The sequence below is a fragment of the Ochlerotatus camptorhynchus genome, unplaced genomic scaffold (assembly GCF_037179485.1).
Source record: "Ochlerotatus camptorhynchus isolate MF236.1 unplaced genomic scaffold, CSIRO-AGI_Acam_v1.1 ptg000037l, whole genome shotgun sequence".
Lineage (NCBI taxonomy): Eukaryota > Metazoa > Arthropoda > Insecta > Diptera > Culicidae > Ochlerotatus > Ochlerotatus camptorhynchus.
Genome location: NW_027040528.1, coordinates 659118 through 675701, shown reverse-complemented (window position 1 = coordinate 675701; position 16584 = coordinate 659118). Strand labels below are relative to the sequence as shown.

The 16584-nt window shown below is 40.0% G+C and overlaps 2 protein-coding genes across 2 annotated transcripts in view; one reads left to right on the top strand and one right to left on the bottom strand.

Moving 5' to 3' along the window:
* Positions 1-16584, bottom strand: part of LOC135711232 (uncharacterized) — a 45570-nt gene that overhangs the window by 19928 nt on the left and 9058 nt on the right. The window contains exons 3-5 of the mRNA XM_065234017.1: positions 11614-12284; positions 10803-11553; positions 10223-10748 (exon numbers count right to left, since the gene is read on the bottom strand). Coding sequence (XP_065090089.1) covers positions 10223-10748; positions 10803-11553; positions 11614-12284 — 1948 coding nt within the window. The remainder of the gene's footprint in view (positions 1-10222; positions 10749-10802; positions 11554-11613; positions 12285-16584) is intronic.
* On the top strand, positions 1150-2579 carry LOC135711053 (tubulin beta chain-like). The gene is made up of 2 exons (XM_065233798.1): positions 1150-1618; positions 1677-2579. Exons 1-2 carry the CDS (start codon positions 1183-1185, stop codon positions 2576-2578), a joined length of 1338 nt encoding a protein of 445 aa, XP_065089870.1. The 5' UTR covers positions 1150-1182; the 3' UTR covers position 2579.

Sequence of the window (16584 nt, the reverse complement as noted above, 5' to 3'; positions counted from 1 at the left end):
AAAACCGTTTCTTGCCGTATTTGCCGAATTAGATGCTAGATAATAGTGAACTCTATGTGTTGAAAATAGCTGAAAATAGCCATAGGGATGCAAAAAGAAAATCGACGAAGAGAATCTGTCAATGTTACTTCGGACCTAATGCATTGTTCAGCTTGAAATGAGCTCAAATTTTGGGAGAATGATCAGGACCTAAAATAAGAATCGATTGAGCTTGATGAAGCAAAATCAATATTTTGAATCACCCTAATACGTAATTATATCTTCCATCCATCTTTGGTTTTGTCGTACCTGTAGTTTACAAAAGCTGAAAAGCTCGAATTTTTCATCTTAGTATAAACTTTTTGAATACGTAATTGAAAGCCTGTTTGTAAAAGACTTCCGAACCAACTGTTGAAACATAGTGATTTATTTAATCTCAAAACGTACTTTTGTTGAAGTTGAACTTTTGTCCCAGCCATTTTATGATTGACATTAGGACACTTATAAATTTTGAAAAAAATGGTTGATAGATATCCAAAACCCTTTCCTTCGTATGATCAATGCTTCCTATCTGAATCTTTTGATTCAATCAAACTGCTATTGTACCTGTTAAATAATATACTACTATAATCAGATGACCCTGGCGCCAACGCCATTAAATTCCTGCCTGACGAATATACAACATGCAACATGCAATGCATGTGTCTAGGTCAGTCTATGACCTAAAATTTGTGTAATGCATTTGTCGATATGCAACATGCATTTTAATTCATCTGTAGCACCTTGATGCTACATTCCGCAATTCGGTATGTTTGAAAATCCATTGTTCTACAATATATGTAATTATTTTCTTCCATAATTTGGCACATTTCATCCACTATTCACTGGGGATCTTCTTCACTTCTGCCCATGTGGCGAGTGAATCACGATATGGTCGTTCGCGGTGCACGTGCCCTGGTCTCTTTCCCATCCTTGCACCGTGTGCACACATGTTGAGCGGTAGTAAAAAAAAACTACTCTATGGATTTATCATAGTGTGTCATGCAAAGCAACCGTATCCTTGAGTGAGCAACTGGAAGAAAAATTTTCACTTCAAGTTTCACCACCGAGAACCGCGGACGTAGTTTAAAACATTTCTCTCCGCCTTCAAGAATCGGATCGGATCAAGAATCGAAACTTTTCCGCCAGTAGAACAGAAGCAGAATGCGTGAAATCGTGCATATCCAGGCCGGGCAGTGTGGCAACCAGATCGGGGCCAAGTTCTGGGAGGTAATTTCCGACGAGCACGGAATCGATGCGACCGGTGCGTACTGCGGGGACAGCGATCTGCAGCTGGAGCGAATCAACGTGTACTACAACGAGGCCACCGGAGGAAAGTACGTCCCTCGTGCGGTTCTGGTCGATCTAGAGCCGGGAACAATGGATTCCGTTCGAGCCGGCCCATTTGGTCAACTGTTTCGGCCGGATAACTTTATTTTTGGGCAATCCGGTGCCGGTAACAACTGGGCCAAAGGACACTACACCGAGGGTGCCGAACTGGTCGATTCCGTGCTGGATATAGTCCGTAAGGAATGCGAGGGCTGCGATTGTCTGCAGGGATTTCAGCTCACACATTCGCTAGGCGGCGGAACTGGCTCAGGTAATTTTCGAAAATATTAAGTTAGGAGCTTCATCAGGAAACATGTTTTTCCTTATAGGCATGGGCACGCTGCTGATCTCGAAAATTCGCGAAGAATATCCCGACCGTATCATGAACACGTTCTCTGTCGTTCCTTCGCCCAAAGTGTCCGACACCGTCGTAGAGCCATACAACGCTACGTTAAGTGTCCATCAGCTGGTTGAAAACACCGATGAATCGTTCTGCATTGACAACGAAGCCCTGTACGATATTTGCTTCCGAACGTTGAAGCTAACCACTCCTACATACGGTGATTTGAATCATCTGGTCTCGGCGACGATGTCTGGTGTTACTACGTGTTTGCGCTTTCCGGGTCAGTTGAATGCAGATCTCCGCAAATTAGCAGTCAATATGGTTCCATTCCCACGGCTACACTTCTTCATGACTGGGTTTGCCCCGCTGACGTCTAGAGGATCGCAACAGTATCGTGCGTTGTCCGTCCCGGAACTGACACAGCAGATGTTCGACGCTAAAAATATGATGGCTGCCTGCGATCCTCGACATGGTCGATATCTAACGGTCGCGGCCATCTTCCGAGGACGAATGTCCATGAAGGAGGTCGACGAACAGATGTTGAACGTGCAGAACAAAAACAGCAGCTACTTCGTGGAATGGATTCCCAGTAACGTGAAGACGGCCGTGTGCGATATACCGCCACGTGGCTTGAAGATGTCGTCAACCTTCATCGGTAACTCGACAGCTATTCAGGAAATTTTCAAACGGATCGCCGAACAATTCACGGCCATGTTCCGGAGGAAGGCCTTCCTGCACTGGTACACCGGTGAGGGCATGGACGAGATGGAGTTCACCGAAGCCGAGAGCAACATGAACGACCTGGTGTCGGAGTATCAGCAGTACCAGGAAGCCACGGCCGACGAGGAAGGAGAGTTTGACGAAGAAGAGGAAGGTGCCGATGAATAATAACATACAGCTACGGTTGAAATTAGTCATCCTGTGAGTTGATGCAAGTTCTTATTGTAATAAAATCTGGTTATTTTACAAATTAATTTCTTCAGAATATTTACAAGCATCTCGGACCTTATTACCGATGTCACTTCACGGTGAAGTGACAACTTATCACTCACGGTGAAGTGTTTCCCATTTGATTTACACGGCAATCACTTCACCGTGAGTGACAACTCGTCACTTCATTTCGTTATCACCGTGACGTGACACCCATAATAAGGGCCCTCGTCTACATTCGGAAAGTATTGTTCATACAAAAACTTGAATTGATTTAACTAGGGGAAATGGCTCTAATGTTGGCCAATGTATCTAAGGTTAGGCCCATCGCTAAAAATCCGCTATTTATCAATTTTATCTAGATTAACGGGTACTAATGGATATTTTTGGTCGCTATTGAAAATTTAGTCGATTGCTGAATTTATGTATGGGCCCAAATCAGGGGCATTTAGGCCGACATTACATCCATTTCCCCTATATGGTGAGATCTGAGCGATCTGAGCCTTCTTATTAATTGAAATCCCGACAAAAGTGCTCATATGATGTGATGTGATAGATCAATTCTCACGTGATTTGAAGCATCAATCATTTGTATCAACGAACCAGTCGCCAATGTTATCGGCGTTATTGACGAGATGTTCAACGGAAGCTTCGATCTCACCCGAAAACTTTTTGGAATTATGTGAATGAGCAACGAAAGGAGTGCATCGACTATTGTATTGAACGGCGAAGAAGCTTCATCCACTCAGGACATTTGCCGTCTGTTCTCAACCAAGTTTGCGAGTGTATTCTCGGATGAGAACCTTCCTGACGAGCACATTTCTCTAGCAGCCAGTAAAGGGTGTCCACGATGAAATTGCCACACACAAAATTCGCAAAATTCGAGTTTTCATCCGATTGCCATCAAATTTTCAGGGATTGAGAAATAACTATTAAACTTCATTTTACCATTTTACTCGTATTTTATTTACAGTCCATACGCAAATGCCCGCACCTTGGCCTTAACCCCGGCCATAAGATTCTGCACAACCTGTGAATCAACCGTTTTTTGCATGTAAACCCATACTTTCTTCAGTTCCTCGACTGTCTTCACTACCTTAGGTCGTTTAAGAAGGTGCTGCTTCATAATCGCCCAGTACTTCTCGATGGGGCGGAGCTCCGGAGTGTTGGGAGGGTTGAACATTTTCGGCACGAAATTGACCTTATTGTCCGCATACCACTTCAGCACGTCCTTGGAGTAATGGCATGAGGCCAAATCCGGCCAGAAGATTGTTGGGACGTTGTGGGCCTTCAGGAGAGGAAGCAGCCGCTTCTGGAGGCACTCTTTTATGTACACCTGTCCGTTCATCGTGTCCTGGGTCACGAAAGGTGCACTCCGCTTCCCGCACGTGCAGATGGCTTGCCAAACCAGGAATTTCTTCGCAAATTTGGACATCTTCTGAGTGCGGACATGCTCCGGAATGCTGAACTTATCCTTGGCCGTGAAAAACAGGTTGCCGGGGATCTGTTTGAAGTCGGCCTTCACATATGTTTCGTCGTCCATGATGCAGCATTCAACTTTCGTCAGCATGTTGAGCATGCTTCTCGTCGCGATTAGGGGCCTTTTGTACCTTGAACGTTCGAAGCCCAGCCTTAGTTTTGGCCTTGTGGACAAAACTTCGGCTTAGGTGCAGCTTCTTAGCCACATCCCTAACGGAGGCGTTCGGATTTCGGTTGAAGGCCCCAACAACGCGGTTGTGATTTTTGGTGTTGTACGGAATACTTTTTCCTTCACTTCTGGGCTTCCGATCGGTGGTCAACCGTTCCTCGAACCGCTTAATCACTCGCGACACCGTGGAATTCGCGATTCCCAACGTTTTAGCGATGGAACGATGCGAGAGATCCTTGTTCTCGTGATGAATGCGCAAGATTTTATCACGCACGAGCTGTTCTTTCGACTCCATTTCCGCGAGTTTTGATCACAGGACTTTAAAACTTGCAGGATGTAAATAATGCACTATGAACTAAATCCACCCAAATTTTCATTAAATTCTACCCAACGGTTAAAAAGTTAGAGCAATTTCATAGTGTGGCAATTTCATCGTGGACACCCTTTATTTTGTATAGGACGTCTTCCAACGGGACACTTAAGTCGCTAAAAGCTAAAATCAAGGCAGTGATGACATCTATGGATCGAAACATTTTAAAAAGTGCATACTGCAGTTTCCGGAAGCGTCTAACTACAGTCGTCGAAAGGGAAGGCAATTTTTTTGAATAAATTTACTTACAACTTCCATATGTTGCGAAAGAAAATAAATCGCACAAAATTCATTGCTAGAATAACTAACTGGTGTATTTTTTCTCAAATATGCCATTTACTGCAAAAATTCGTCACGCACCCTGTATGTGATACAAAAACACCCATCCAAATTTACTGTCATTTATTTAAGACAATCATAGGTCAAAAATTGTCCAATGTACATTTGAAATGATGGGTACATGATTGTTACTTCGGTCATTTGGACTGCCTAACATGATTGGTGCTCATTTTCTAAAGGCGGGGTTAACTTAAAGTTAGGTACTCTACTCTGAAATCTGTGAAAGGGAATCTAGTATCATGTAGAACAAAACATCCAATGTAACACTCATTGATTATATGTCATTGAGAAAAATCGTCGAATGTAGCATGTTCGATGTACAACTTGACTAGTCAAAATGACCTATGTGATTTTTTTCTATATTGTAGCATGACACTCAAAGTAAAATTGTGATTTTATCGTTTCTACTGAATTTTCGACGCTATTACTGACTACATTAAAAATAGTATCACAAAATGTTTTGTTTCTAAACAGTTAAAATAATAATCTGTCCAACTTCAACTTCGATTTTCTCAAAATGGCGGATATGTTACATTGGTCTATTTGAAAAGTGACGCGAGATATGTCAATTTTGTAAAATTGATGTGCTGGAGGAAATATTCGAAGCAAGCTGTTTCGAATCTTGTTGAGAGAAGCGTGGATTTTCCATTCGCGGCCGATAATTTAGATGAACTTTTGCGTCTTAAGCTTAAAAGGGACAAATGGTACAAACAGTTTTGTAGATCAAATAGTGACAATAATTGGAATAGGTACACAATCGCGCGTAATAAATATTCACAATCGACAAAAAAAAAAGCTCGTTGTGAATATGTCCAAAGGAAGATTGATCAGCAGCAAAACAATAGCAAAGAGTTATGGAAAATTTTGAAATCTTTTTTAAAACCTAGTAATTGCAAACCGCGGTCCATAACTTTTAATGGCACATTAGAACAGTCAGAACAAATAATTGCATCTAAATTTAATAATTATTTTGTCGACAGTGTTTCATTGATAAATCAATCAATTGAATTGGTCGAGAGTTATTCAAGATTGCTTTCGTGTCATTGGCCAGATCTTGCTGGACCTTATTAATGAATCGCTGCAGACTGGACATGTGCCATACATTTGGAAGGAATCCTTAGTGGTTCATATTCAAACAGTTGTAGGAACGAATAAAGCCGAAGAGTTTCGTCCCATCAACATGATACACACATTAGAGAAAATTTTAGAACTTGTTGAGAAAGGCCAGCTGTTGGAGTATTTAAATAGTAATGGTTTGTTGATACCAGAACAATCGGGATATCGGGAAGGTCAGTCTTGTGCAACCGCGTTGAATTTGGTATTAGCGAAGTGGAAAGATAAATTGGAGTTTAAATATACGATTGTTGCTATTTTTTACGATATAAAACGCGCTTTTCAAACAATTTCTAGGCCCTTATTGTTACGATCAATCAAGCGCTTTGGAGTTACAAGTACTGCATATAAATGATTTGAAAGCTATTTGTGTGACAGAACACAAAGGACTGTTTTTAATGATTCTATTTCCAGTCCCGTGGGGAATAACCTTGGAGTGCACCAGGGAAATGTATTAGGGCCCATTTTATTTATTATGTATATTAATGATTTGGGACGTATTTTACGATATTGCGACATTAATCTTTTTGCAGATGATACTGTGTTATTCATTGCAGCTAAGGCTTAGATGACGGCAATCGAATGTGCAGGAAGGCAGCTTCCAAACCTGCGTAGGATATCGAACCCATTCAACACACAAGGGCCGGGACCAACGGCTTTAATTCCCTTCCGAAGGAAGACTTGACCAGAGATTTTTATGCCTCAGAAAAATCCCACCGACCTCGGCTGGGATTGAACCCAGACCCATTGGGGTGAGAAAGCAGTCACGCTTACCACTACACCACCGGCGCCGGCTACAAATTATGTATCTTGACGAAGTTTTTAACGGTTTATTTCATATGGATAGTTGTCATAACGACTTTTTAATAATTATTGTAGCACGGAAAAAAATATTGTGTTCGCCACGATGGTGATGATGGATTTTTAATATTTGATTTAATAGTAGTTATAACAAAAAATGTAATATTCAGTAGTCTAGAAAGGTTTGAGCCTCGTATTACGGATATAAATGACTGAATTTAACATTTGATAAACAAAACAAAAAAAATATGGAACATTGAAGCTTATTTGGAAGATGCCTTGAATTAGTAGTAAGTTTTCTGGCTGAATGTCGGGAGTTCGTGAGCATTCTTGACGCTGCTGAAACTTACGATAGCATCAGATTGCGGGGTTGCTAGTGTATTAGAATGCTTTGTTGATTATTCATGAACTCTTGATCGCTGGGAATGCTTGTAAATATTTACGGTGGACAAAAAGGTGAACGAAGTGGTGAACGCCTAAGCTTTTTCGCATTTATATCGCTATGAAGCAACTGATGAGTGTTGAGGGAATTTATATCTGTAATTGTAACCAATTCGTTTTTTTTTTCAAAATGTTGTACTTAATTATCTTTTCTTTTTTTCCTTGATTTGTTTTCCGTCGATCTTGTTTTCCATGCTGAGCACCAATGCTGCTACTATTTACTTCCCTTCCGAAGGAAGGCGTGATCAGAGATGTTATGCCTCAGAACATCCCGGCGGTGCCGACTGAGATTGAGCCCAGGCCTGCTAGGGTGAGAGATAAGCACGCTTACCACTACACCACCGACGCCGCTGCTAATTATCTTAAAAGATAAATCGTCCAGCTCAAACCTTTGTAGGGGTAAGCGTTGGGACCATCATCATCATCATCTTTGGTGTGATTTGATTTTTTGATATTTTCCCAACACTGCTATGAACATGAGCATTATTTGTATAATAAATTATGAGCAAATCCCAAATCTATACAAATGCCAAGGTGACTACATATAGGTGTTCTAATGTGTCAAATTCATGATTCAGCCATGAGAGCTTTTTGTATGGGACAGCGACCGAGTTTGTTTACAATTTGCTCTAAAACCGCACTTTTCCCCCCGCGACCTCCTCGCCTATATAGTGACAAAGCTGTATCACCATTTGTATACCCACCATGACAAATGCGACCATGGATGTGCTCATAATTTATTATACAAATCATGCTTATGCTCATAGTTGGTTTATCCGCTGCTTAAAGTTTTATGGAAAAATGTATTTTTTTTTTCTAGAAACTCATAACTTGACCCACATTCCAGTGCTATCTCCAAAAATAGGTACCAGATCCAATAACAGTCGACTGAGTACACTGAAACAAATCGACATGTACCGTTTATTGGATCCATCTTATAACATAGCAATGTCAGCATATTTATTCATTCTATGTGATGATTGATAGATTCCATTGGATTATCACTTAAAAACTATGACTGCGATATGGAATGATTTCTATCGTAATTTCACATACTTAGTACTTGATAATACTTTGCTTCGAACGTGGTTAGCGAAGGTAAGAAGTATATGAATATTGTCTGATATATTTCATGGTGAAAAACTGTTGATATGTCATGGGTGGGAACAGACATCTAGAAACTAATGGAAAATCATATAAGTTTGCACTATGAGAAAATTCAGTAAAATATACCTGTTTTCATGATGAATATTGCTCACTAAAATATATATCTTATAAGATAATCATGTATATTTTATTGGAGTTGCTTTTACTGATTTTTGACGTTTGTTGATATGTCGCGTGTAAATAGATATGTAGAAACTATTGGACTGTCATTTAACTTTGCAGTATAGGAAAACATGTATATCTCATTGTAATAGCTTGCTTTGATTTTTGACGTTTAAAGATTGTAAACAGATATATCCCAATCATTAAATAGTCATATAGAAATGCCTTTTAAGAAATCCAACAGCAGGCATTTGTTTTTGCATGTTTTTCTGGGATGAATATCGCTCCCAATAAAATACATCTTACATGATTGTTCTTTATAAATTATTGAAACAATTTTCAACGATGTTAACGTACACTCATTCATATGATAATTGGTTCCAGAAAAGAATGTATTGAGATTGAAAAAAAAATGATTCTACATTTCTACTGTAATATTTACTTTGCTATGATTCTAATTGTAAGCCTTCTACACGGCTAATTCAGATTCCAGCCCTAAGTAGTACTTGAACTTCATGAGCCAGTTCTATCAAATCATATAATTTAGTCGTTGATTTATTGCACACAGGTGCATTAAGAAAGATTTGAACAAACCACACCACCGAAACGGAACATAAATTTGTCAGTGCTATTTGTCTTCACTCTAGCAAAACGAGCATAAAGTTGCACTACATTCCATGTCGGGAGAGCTGTTCTTACTTCATGCTATTTGAACGAGCTCAATCTTGGAGTCAGCCGTGGCCCAGTGGAATCGAGCACAGACACCGAAAGCATCACACCTCAACAGATCTTGATCGAATCCCAAATCAGCTACAATAAAAAAAGGCACAACTTTGAAAGCTCCCACTGCCTGATGTTTATTTTTCGAATTTATTTTTAGAAATCGATTAAATATATGTGTCAAAAGAAGAAGTAAATTTCATGTTATTTTCACATAAACTTTACTTCGATTGATTTATGACACATATATTATATTGTTGTGAAAAGTATAGCTTATGCTTATGGGTTTCAAATCCATTTCAGTTAATTATTATAATTTAATCGATTTTCATTTATCATATGACGATCATATAAAAGTTACCAAATTATCAGCATTGTAAATGTATCAGATATTCATATAGAATTTACCTGACACATTTTCAATCATATCATTTTCAATGGATTATCTTATAGCGCAAATTTATTAGACTTCCACATAACAGGAATATGTCAAATTCGTTCAGTGTACGAAATAAAATAGGTCGATACATGGCAAAGTGATTTTACTACCTTACCAAGCAAGGAAAAATTCACTCATCGTCCGCTTTAGCCTGTCTCGAGCAAACAAACCGACAGCAAAAGTGATTTGACGAAAGTACATCCAAACGTTGCCTAGTGAAGCTTTCTCCATGACCTCACATAAATGCAGCACCGGTATATTGCCGTTATTCGCATAACAATCCCATGTCCTATTGATTTCCTATCTTCATGGGACTGTTATGCGAATAGCGGAAGAGCGCCGGGACAAAAATCAAACGGAACCAGAGCCCGTCACGCGATTGACACGGAACATAAAAAAATCACCCGAATAAACAAAACCCCACGCCGCCACCGTTTCGCGCACATTAACACATTCACTTACCGTACTTCTTGGAGAAGACATAGTTCAGCAGAAATTTTGCCAGTTTCTGCAGCAACGTCGGCTCAACGGTATACACCATATCCTGCAGTTCGGTGATGTTCAGATTGGCAATATCGGTCTGGGTCATGAGGAGCATATCGCACAGGCTAATAAACACGTGCACGCTCGTATCGAGCGATTCATCGTATTTCTGCAGCTGTTTAATCAATACGCGCATTAACTCCAGCATACGCTTCTTCAATCGCCGTCCGATCTGCTGAAATAGTCCCATTGCTTTCGTCGAGCATTCTCCCGTGACCTCTTCCTTCAGGCCATTGATGATCACGAAGAACAGGCACTTGTACAACCGATGGAAGGTGCTCACTTGCAGATTGTCCAACTCCATTCGGTCCAATAGGCGGCAATCGTTGAGCATAATGCTCATCAGGCTGTGCAAATTATCCTCTACATTGGGGTCCAGCTCGAGGAAGGCAGTCAATCGAATTAATGAGACTGCGTACTGCTCCGTTAATTCTTTGTTTTTTCCCTGAAAGAAAGAACGTTTTAGTCAGGTAATTCCAGACATTTTTGACTGACTTACGATGTTGCGGTTGTTGAATTTTGCTCTGGTTTCGAAAAATTCGTTAACGTGTTGCTGCAGCAGTTCTGTCCACATTTGCTCTACGTCCGCGATGACGTTCCCATAGCTGCGAATGACCGAGAGACTCTTGCTGATTACGTAGAAATTGCTTCCCGTCCGAGCCACTTCCTCCAGCACCGCAAACAGCTCCTCGTAATACTGGTTCACATTTACATTGTACCGCTTGATCTTGTCGTGGTAAGCCGCATCAACCGATTGAAGCAGTGCGGTGTACGCATATTCGTAGCTGATACACATTTGAAGACCCGGTGGATAACTCAGCATGAAGCTCTTGAGCAAACCGATCAAACGAGAACGATCGCTGGTTTGCTGTTCCAAATCCATCATCAACAGGGCGTAGCATTTGTTGATCACGTGCACCACGGAGAACACCATGAAATGGTTCTCGTTGCGAGCTGCTTCTTCATTCAGCAGGTTGAACAACATGCGAAAATCATCGAAGAATTCCAACTTCCACAAATCGGTGACCAGTTGGCTCAACGCATCGGAACTGTGATCGAATTGCACGTACAGCTTTAGGATATGTTGCAGAATATCAAGATTTCGGTCGCCATCCGTTTCGTCCGGGCTACACAGGGTGCAAACGTGGAAATCAATGGCATATCCTCGGATCGTTTCTTCCTTGTGGAACATCTGCTGGCGCAATGTTTCGGTAACAGCTTCGTCAAAAATGGCCTTTCCATAATTAAGTCTGTAAACAAAATTTAAACCCCTTTTAATGAATAGATAGGTCGTATGGAATCGAGCTTACCTCTGTATGGACACGACAACCTCCATGACAACCTTTTCGCTCGATTTATAGTTGAACATCGACTGTGTGAACCTTTTCCCGGCTGATTCGATAAAAAACTTGGCCACTCTATCTACGACTACCTCTTCCTGTATGTCAGGGTTGAGCAAGTTTCTGAAACATGCAGCAACCATTTGGAACATCTTACCGTGGCGGTGCTGCAGGAACGTTCCCAGCAGATCCAGCATGCAATGTTCCACGACGTACACCATCGGATGAGCTTGCAGCATTCGGCAGAAGAGGTCCGTGATAACCGGTAGAGTGATGGCGTATCCGCAAGCACCTTCAACATTTCGAAACATCATTTTGGACACTTTGTGCACGTATCGCAGGTGCTTTTCCGGTTCCGATGGGGATTCACTTTCGTCAAGTTGCTCTGCCTCCAGTCGCTTGTGCAGCTGTTCCCGAACACTGGTGAGATTTACCAGCACCAGCATGCTCAGGTAGCCTGCTACCATTTTACATTTGTCTTCGTTGGATTCGCAGAAAGTGACCAAAAGCCGGATAAAGTAGTTCAACCAGATATTGTTGAGCAGAAGTTCATCGTAGTCATGAGCAATCAACAGCTCCAGCAACTTGGAGAGCCGCTTCAGAACGGCCGAGTGACCAAATATGCCACAATCCTGGTAGCTCTGGGGAGTGATGGAAAAATAACTGGATTGTAAGATGCAATTGTTGTATGAGGGGCGGTTTTTATTAACAAATACGATGAGAGGTTTCAATCCCCTCCCGTTCTCCTTTCTTCTTTGTCCTTTAGGAAAAGTGCTCTCTATTGCGCAATTCGGGAAGTTGTTTATATGTGAATGGGATTTGCATCCAATCTGCCCATAAATGAAGAAATGAATGTGTCTTGTACGTAAAAGCGAGATAAATGCAATGTTAATGCTTTTGTTGCAAAGATAAATGTTACTAGCTACCTATTATTAACATTTCGAATGTGCATAATATTATTCGACTAAATCATGCCATTGAAAATAAAAGTGGAAAGAAGTAGCAAATTTTCATTCGGAAGCCATTTCTTCATTTACTACAGACTGATTCTGAATAACTGTTACCGATTTCACTAATATATGCAATTAACCACTTTATTCGAGCACTTAAAATGACGTTTACTACCACTCGAACTTTGAAATAAAACATTATTTTTAGATTTTTTCTTCTAGAACCTCGAGAATAGTAGCCAACAGTTGTGCGTTTCATAAAAAATAGAAATTATTTGGTCCAGTTTTGTGAAATAGCTGGTAGAAAGTCACGCTAAAACTGCTTGACAAAGTGGTCAATTCTCAATGGGTAAAATGGGTACCTATGTTCAAGTATTTTTGTGCGTGCCAGCTGTGATTTATTTTCTTGACAAATGTGGCTGGTAATTAGGTAAAGGGATTACTCCAATAATTGGAGTATTTTTTTTTTGGTTAATCAGCATTATGAACCAGCCAGGGCGTCACAATATAAGACAAAGAGACTATTAGCTTTCTTTTTCTGTTGAAGTCGAACAGCTTCGCAGTATTCGAGAACCTCAGTCGGCATCTACAAACAAATTTTCAATCGCTTGTCTCTCTTTCTCCCGTCGCTTCATTGGTCTTTCTTTCAAGCTTCGGTAGCGGTTGACTTTGATAGTTTCGTCTTTCATGAAACACATCAACAGCTAAGAGGAAGAGGTGACAATTGGCTTCTTCCTCTTTTATTTCTATCTCTATCTCTATCTTTATCTATCTCTATCTCTATCTTACGCACATGAAATCGGCCAATCAGGAGCTGGTTCACGTTTGACAGAAAAGTGGTTTTTTTTCGCCCCTGTATTGTCACCTCTTCTCTTGGATCAACAGAGGTTTCATGACGTACACGGTAACCGCAAAATACCCAATAATGACTACAAAGTAAGCATTTTCGAGGGAAACTGGGACTACCCACTAAATGAGTAAAATTTTACCCATTTATGAGTAATTACAACTACAAAAACAAGTAGTAAGTATTCATTTTTGAGTAGCAAATACTCATAAATAGGTAATATATTTACTCATTGAATAGGTAGTAGACTGATGCAAAATTTTAAATTTTCGCTCCACAATGTTCAAAAGGTTTCAAATCGGGTCCTGATTAGCCTCCGAAAATTTAAACTTATTTGATAAGAAACTGACTTGGCACAATCCATTTAAAGTTAATATGGAAATTACTATGGGAAAACAAAACTTTTTGTTCATTGTCTTCTAGCCTTTTGACATGTTGTACTGTTAAAAAATTCTATTGTTATTCTTATGGGAATTTTTATCAGCTACAACTTTGCAGAAAATTGTTTTTCAGCCAAACGTCACATTAAATAGTTATTAATTGTTTAAGAGATTGATAATCTTATGGCAAGATTAAGCTACTGTATTGTGGGCAACACTGCATTCTGCAGTGTGACATAGTGGCCATGATTTTTGTCCTCTATCCTACGCGCCATCAACACCAATGTTGCCTGCTGAACAGATGGTTGAGCATAATCATAAGACATCAGTGACTTGAATCATTAATAACTTTTGTTCCTTACATTTGATCGAAAACTGGTCTGCAACAAAGTTGTAGCTGAGATAATTTTCAACAAGCTCAGTTATCTTTTTCTAAAGTAGAGTGAACTGGTGAATTTTGTAATAGATATGAATCGAAATTATGGTTTCTCCATAGTAATTCCCATATAAACTTCAAATGGTTTGTGCCAAGTCAGTTTCTCACTAAATGAGTTCAAATTTTGAGAGGCTAATCAGGGCCCAATTTGGAACCGTTTGAGCACTGTGGAGCGAAAATTTCAAATTTTGCATCAGTCTAATGGGTAGTCCCAGTCTCCCTCGAAAATGCTTACTTTGTAGTCATTATTGGGTATTTTGCGATTACCATGTAGGGGAAATGGATATAATGTCGGCCTAAATACCCCCAATTTGGGCCCATACATTAATTCAGCAATCGACTAAATTTTCAATAGCGGCCAAAAATATCCATTAGTACCGTCCCAATGACGCGTTCATCTAGATAAAATTAATAAAAAGCAGATTTTCAGCGATGGGCCCAATCTTAGATCCATAGGTCAACATTAGAGCCATTTCCTCTATATATATATATATATATATATTTTTTTTTTGTAGTCACAGTGGCAGCAACTTGCTAAAACTCTACACTGGACCCCTTTTATTGATAAATTTTGCTTCTATGAGCCTCTATTTTAAATCAACACACAGACGTTCCTAGGCTATGGTGCCCGTTTGGTCACTGTTGTTTTTGTGCTGATCCAAATAGTTTTGATAATATAATTGCGCATTCTTGTTTTTTTAAAAGGTTGATTTTTGTACCAGTCTTGTCTTCTGTCGTCACTTATTTTGTCATTGTGTCTATTGTCCTTCCCCATCTGTTACTCTGTCATGACTAATTTCATTGATATATAAAAATAGTAATATCAATTACAGGATAATATGGTTATTTCTCGATTACTTTTTCAAAGGGAAGCACCAGCTCCTGCAAACAATGCATCCGATCGTCGATCCGGCGCAACCGGCAGCTGCTCGCACACGCTTATCAACGCCACCAGCAGGTAGAGGAAAATTTCCCCTATCTGATGATAGTGCCAGTTAAACCAAATCGACGACCAAACGCACCGCCTACAAAAGCCGATACGCTCCCTTGAAAAAGTTATCGAGATTTCTACTAATTAATGAATTATTGACAATTACCTCTCATGATCCTTGGCTCTGATTTTAACTTACCACTTTTTGATTATTTATCAAATACCTCTCGCAGAATATATAACTCCCCGATGCCTTGTTGGTTTCTGGTCTCATTTGGATTGGTCCTGAATTTGTTTGACATCCTGTTCGAAGTAATTCTTTGAGTTCCAGCTTGTACGTGTCTCACGTCATATGATTCGCCATTCATAAAGATAATGGGTTAAAAGGGAGTAAAACATACATAAAGGTAGATTAGTATTAGTTGTACTTGATCCAAACAATAGAAAGAACCATAGATGACTTAGTAGAAAAATAAAACTAATATATAACTAAAAGTGCAATGGATAAGTGTTAGTTCCGGGATCATTTTAGTGTTAGTAGTTATGTTAGTTTTGATCCGTATTCAGCACTATTTGCAGCAATTGTGATAAGATTATGCGACACTGCTACTACTACTATGTTAGATGTATGACTTGTCAATTTTCGCAACGCAATGTCTTTCAATAAATCACTCAATCAATTTGATGTTTGAAAATTTGCTCAAAAGGGCTTTGTTGACACATCATACCTTACCGAAAACTAAAGCACAACAATCCTAATTCTTATTGCAAACCTATCAACATATTTAACACATCTTTCCCAAAACTTCACTTGTTCGTAAGCGCCTGGTTGAAGATATGACTTTCGCTATTGACATTGTCTGTAACTAACAAATACACTAAATAAAGGGTGATACGGTCAAAATTTGGTCAAGGGAAAACGCGTGTAAATCGGTGAAATCGTTTATTTAAAAAATCAAATTAAATTTCTTTTTCAAGTTCAATTAGTATAAAATTCAGGAAAAATATTCAGTTAGGCTTCCGCTTTTCCAAACCCGAATTGCCGGGCCTTACGCTTGACCCCTGCCATCAGATTTTGTACAGCTACCTTGTCCACCTTCTTCGCCGCAGAAAGCCAGTTTGCCTTGAACTACTGCTCGCCCTTAGCAGTTTTTTTGGTCTTCTTTAGGTTCCGCTTGACAATAGCCCAGTATTTCTCAATTGGGCGGAGCTCTGGCGTGTTGGGAGGGTTCTTGTCCTTGGGAACCACCTGCACGTTGTTGGCGGCGTACCACTCCATGGCCTTTTTACCGTAATGGCAAGATGCCAAATCCGGCCAAAACAGTACGGAACAACCGTGTTTCTTCAGGAAAGGCAGCAGACGTTTATTCAAACACTCTTTCACGTAATTTTCTTGG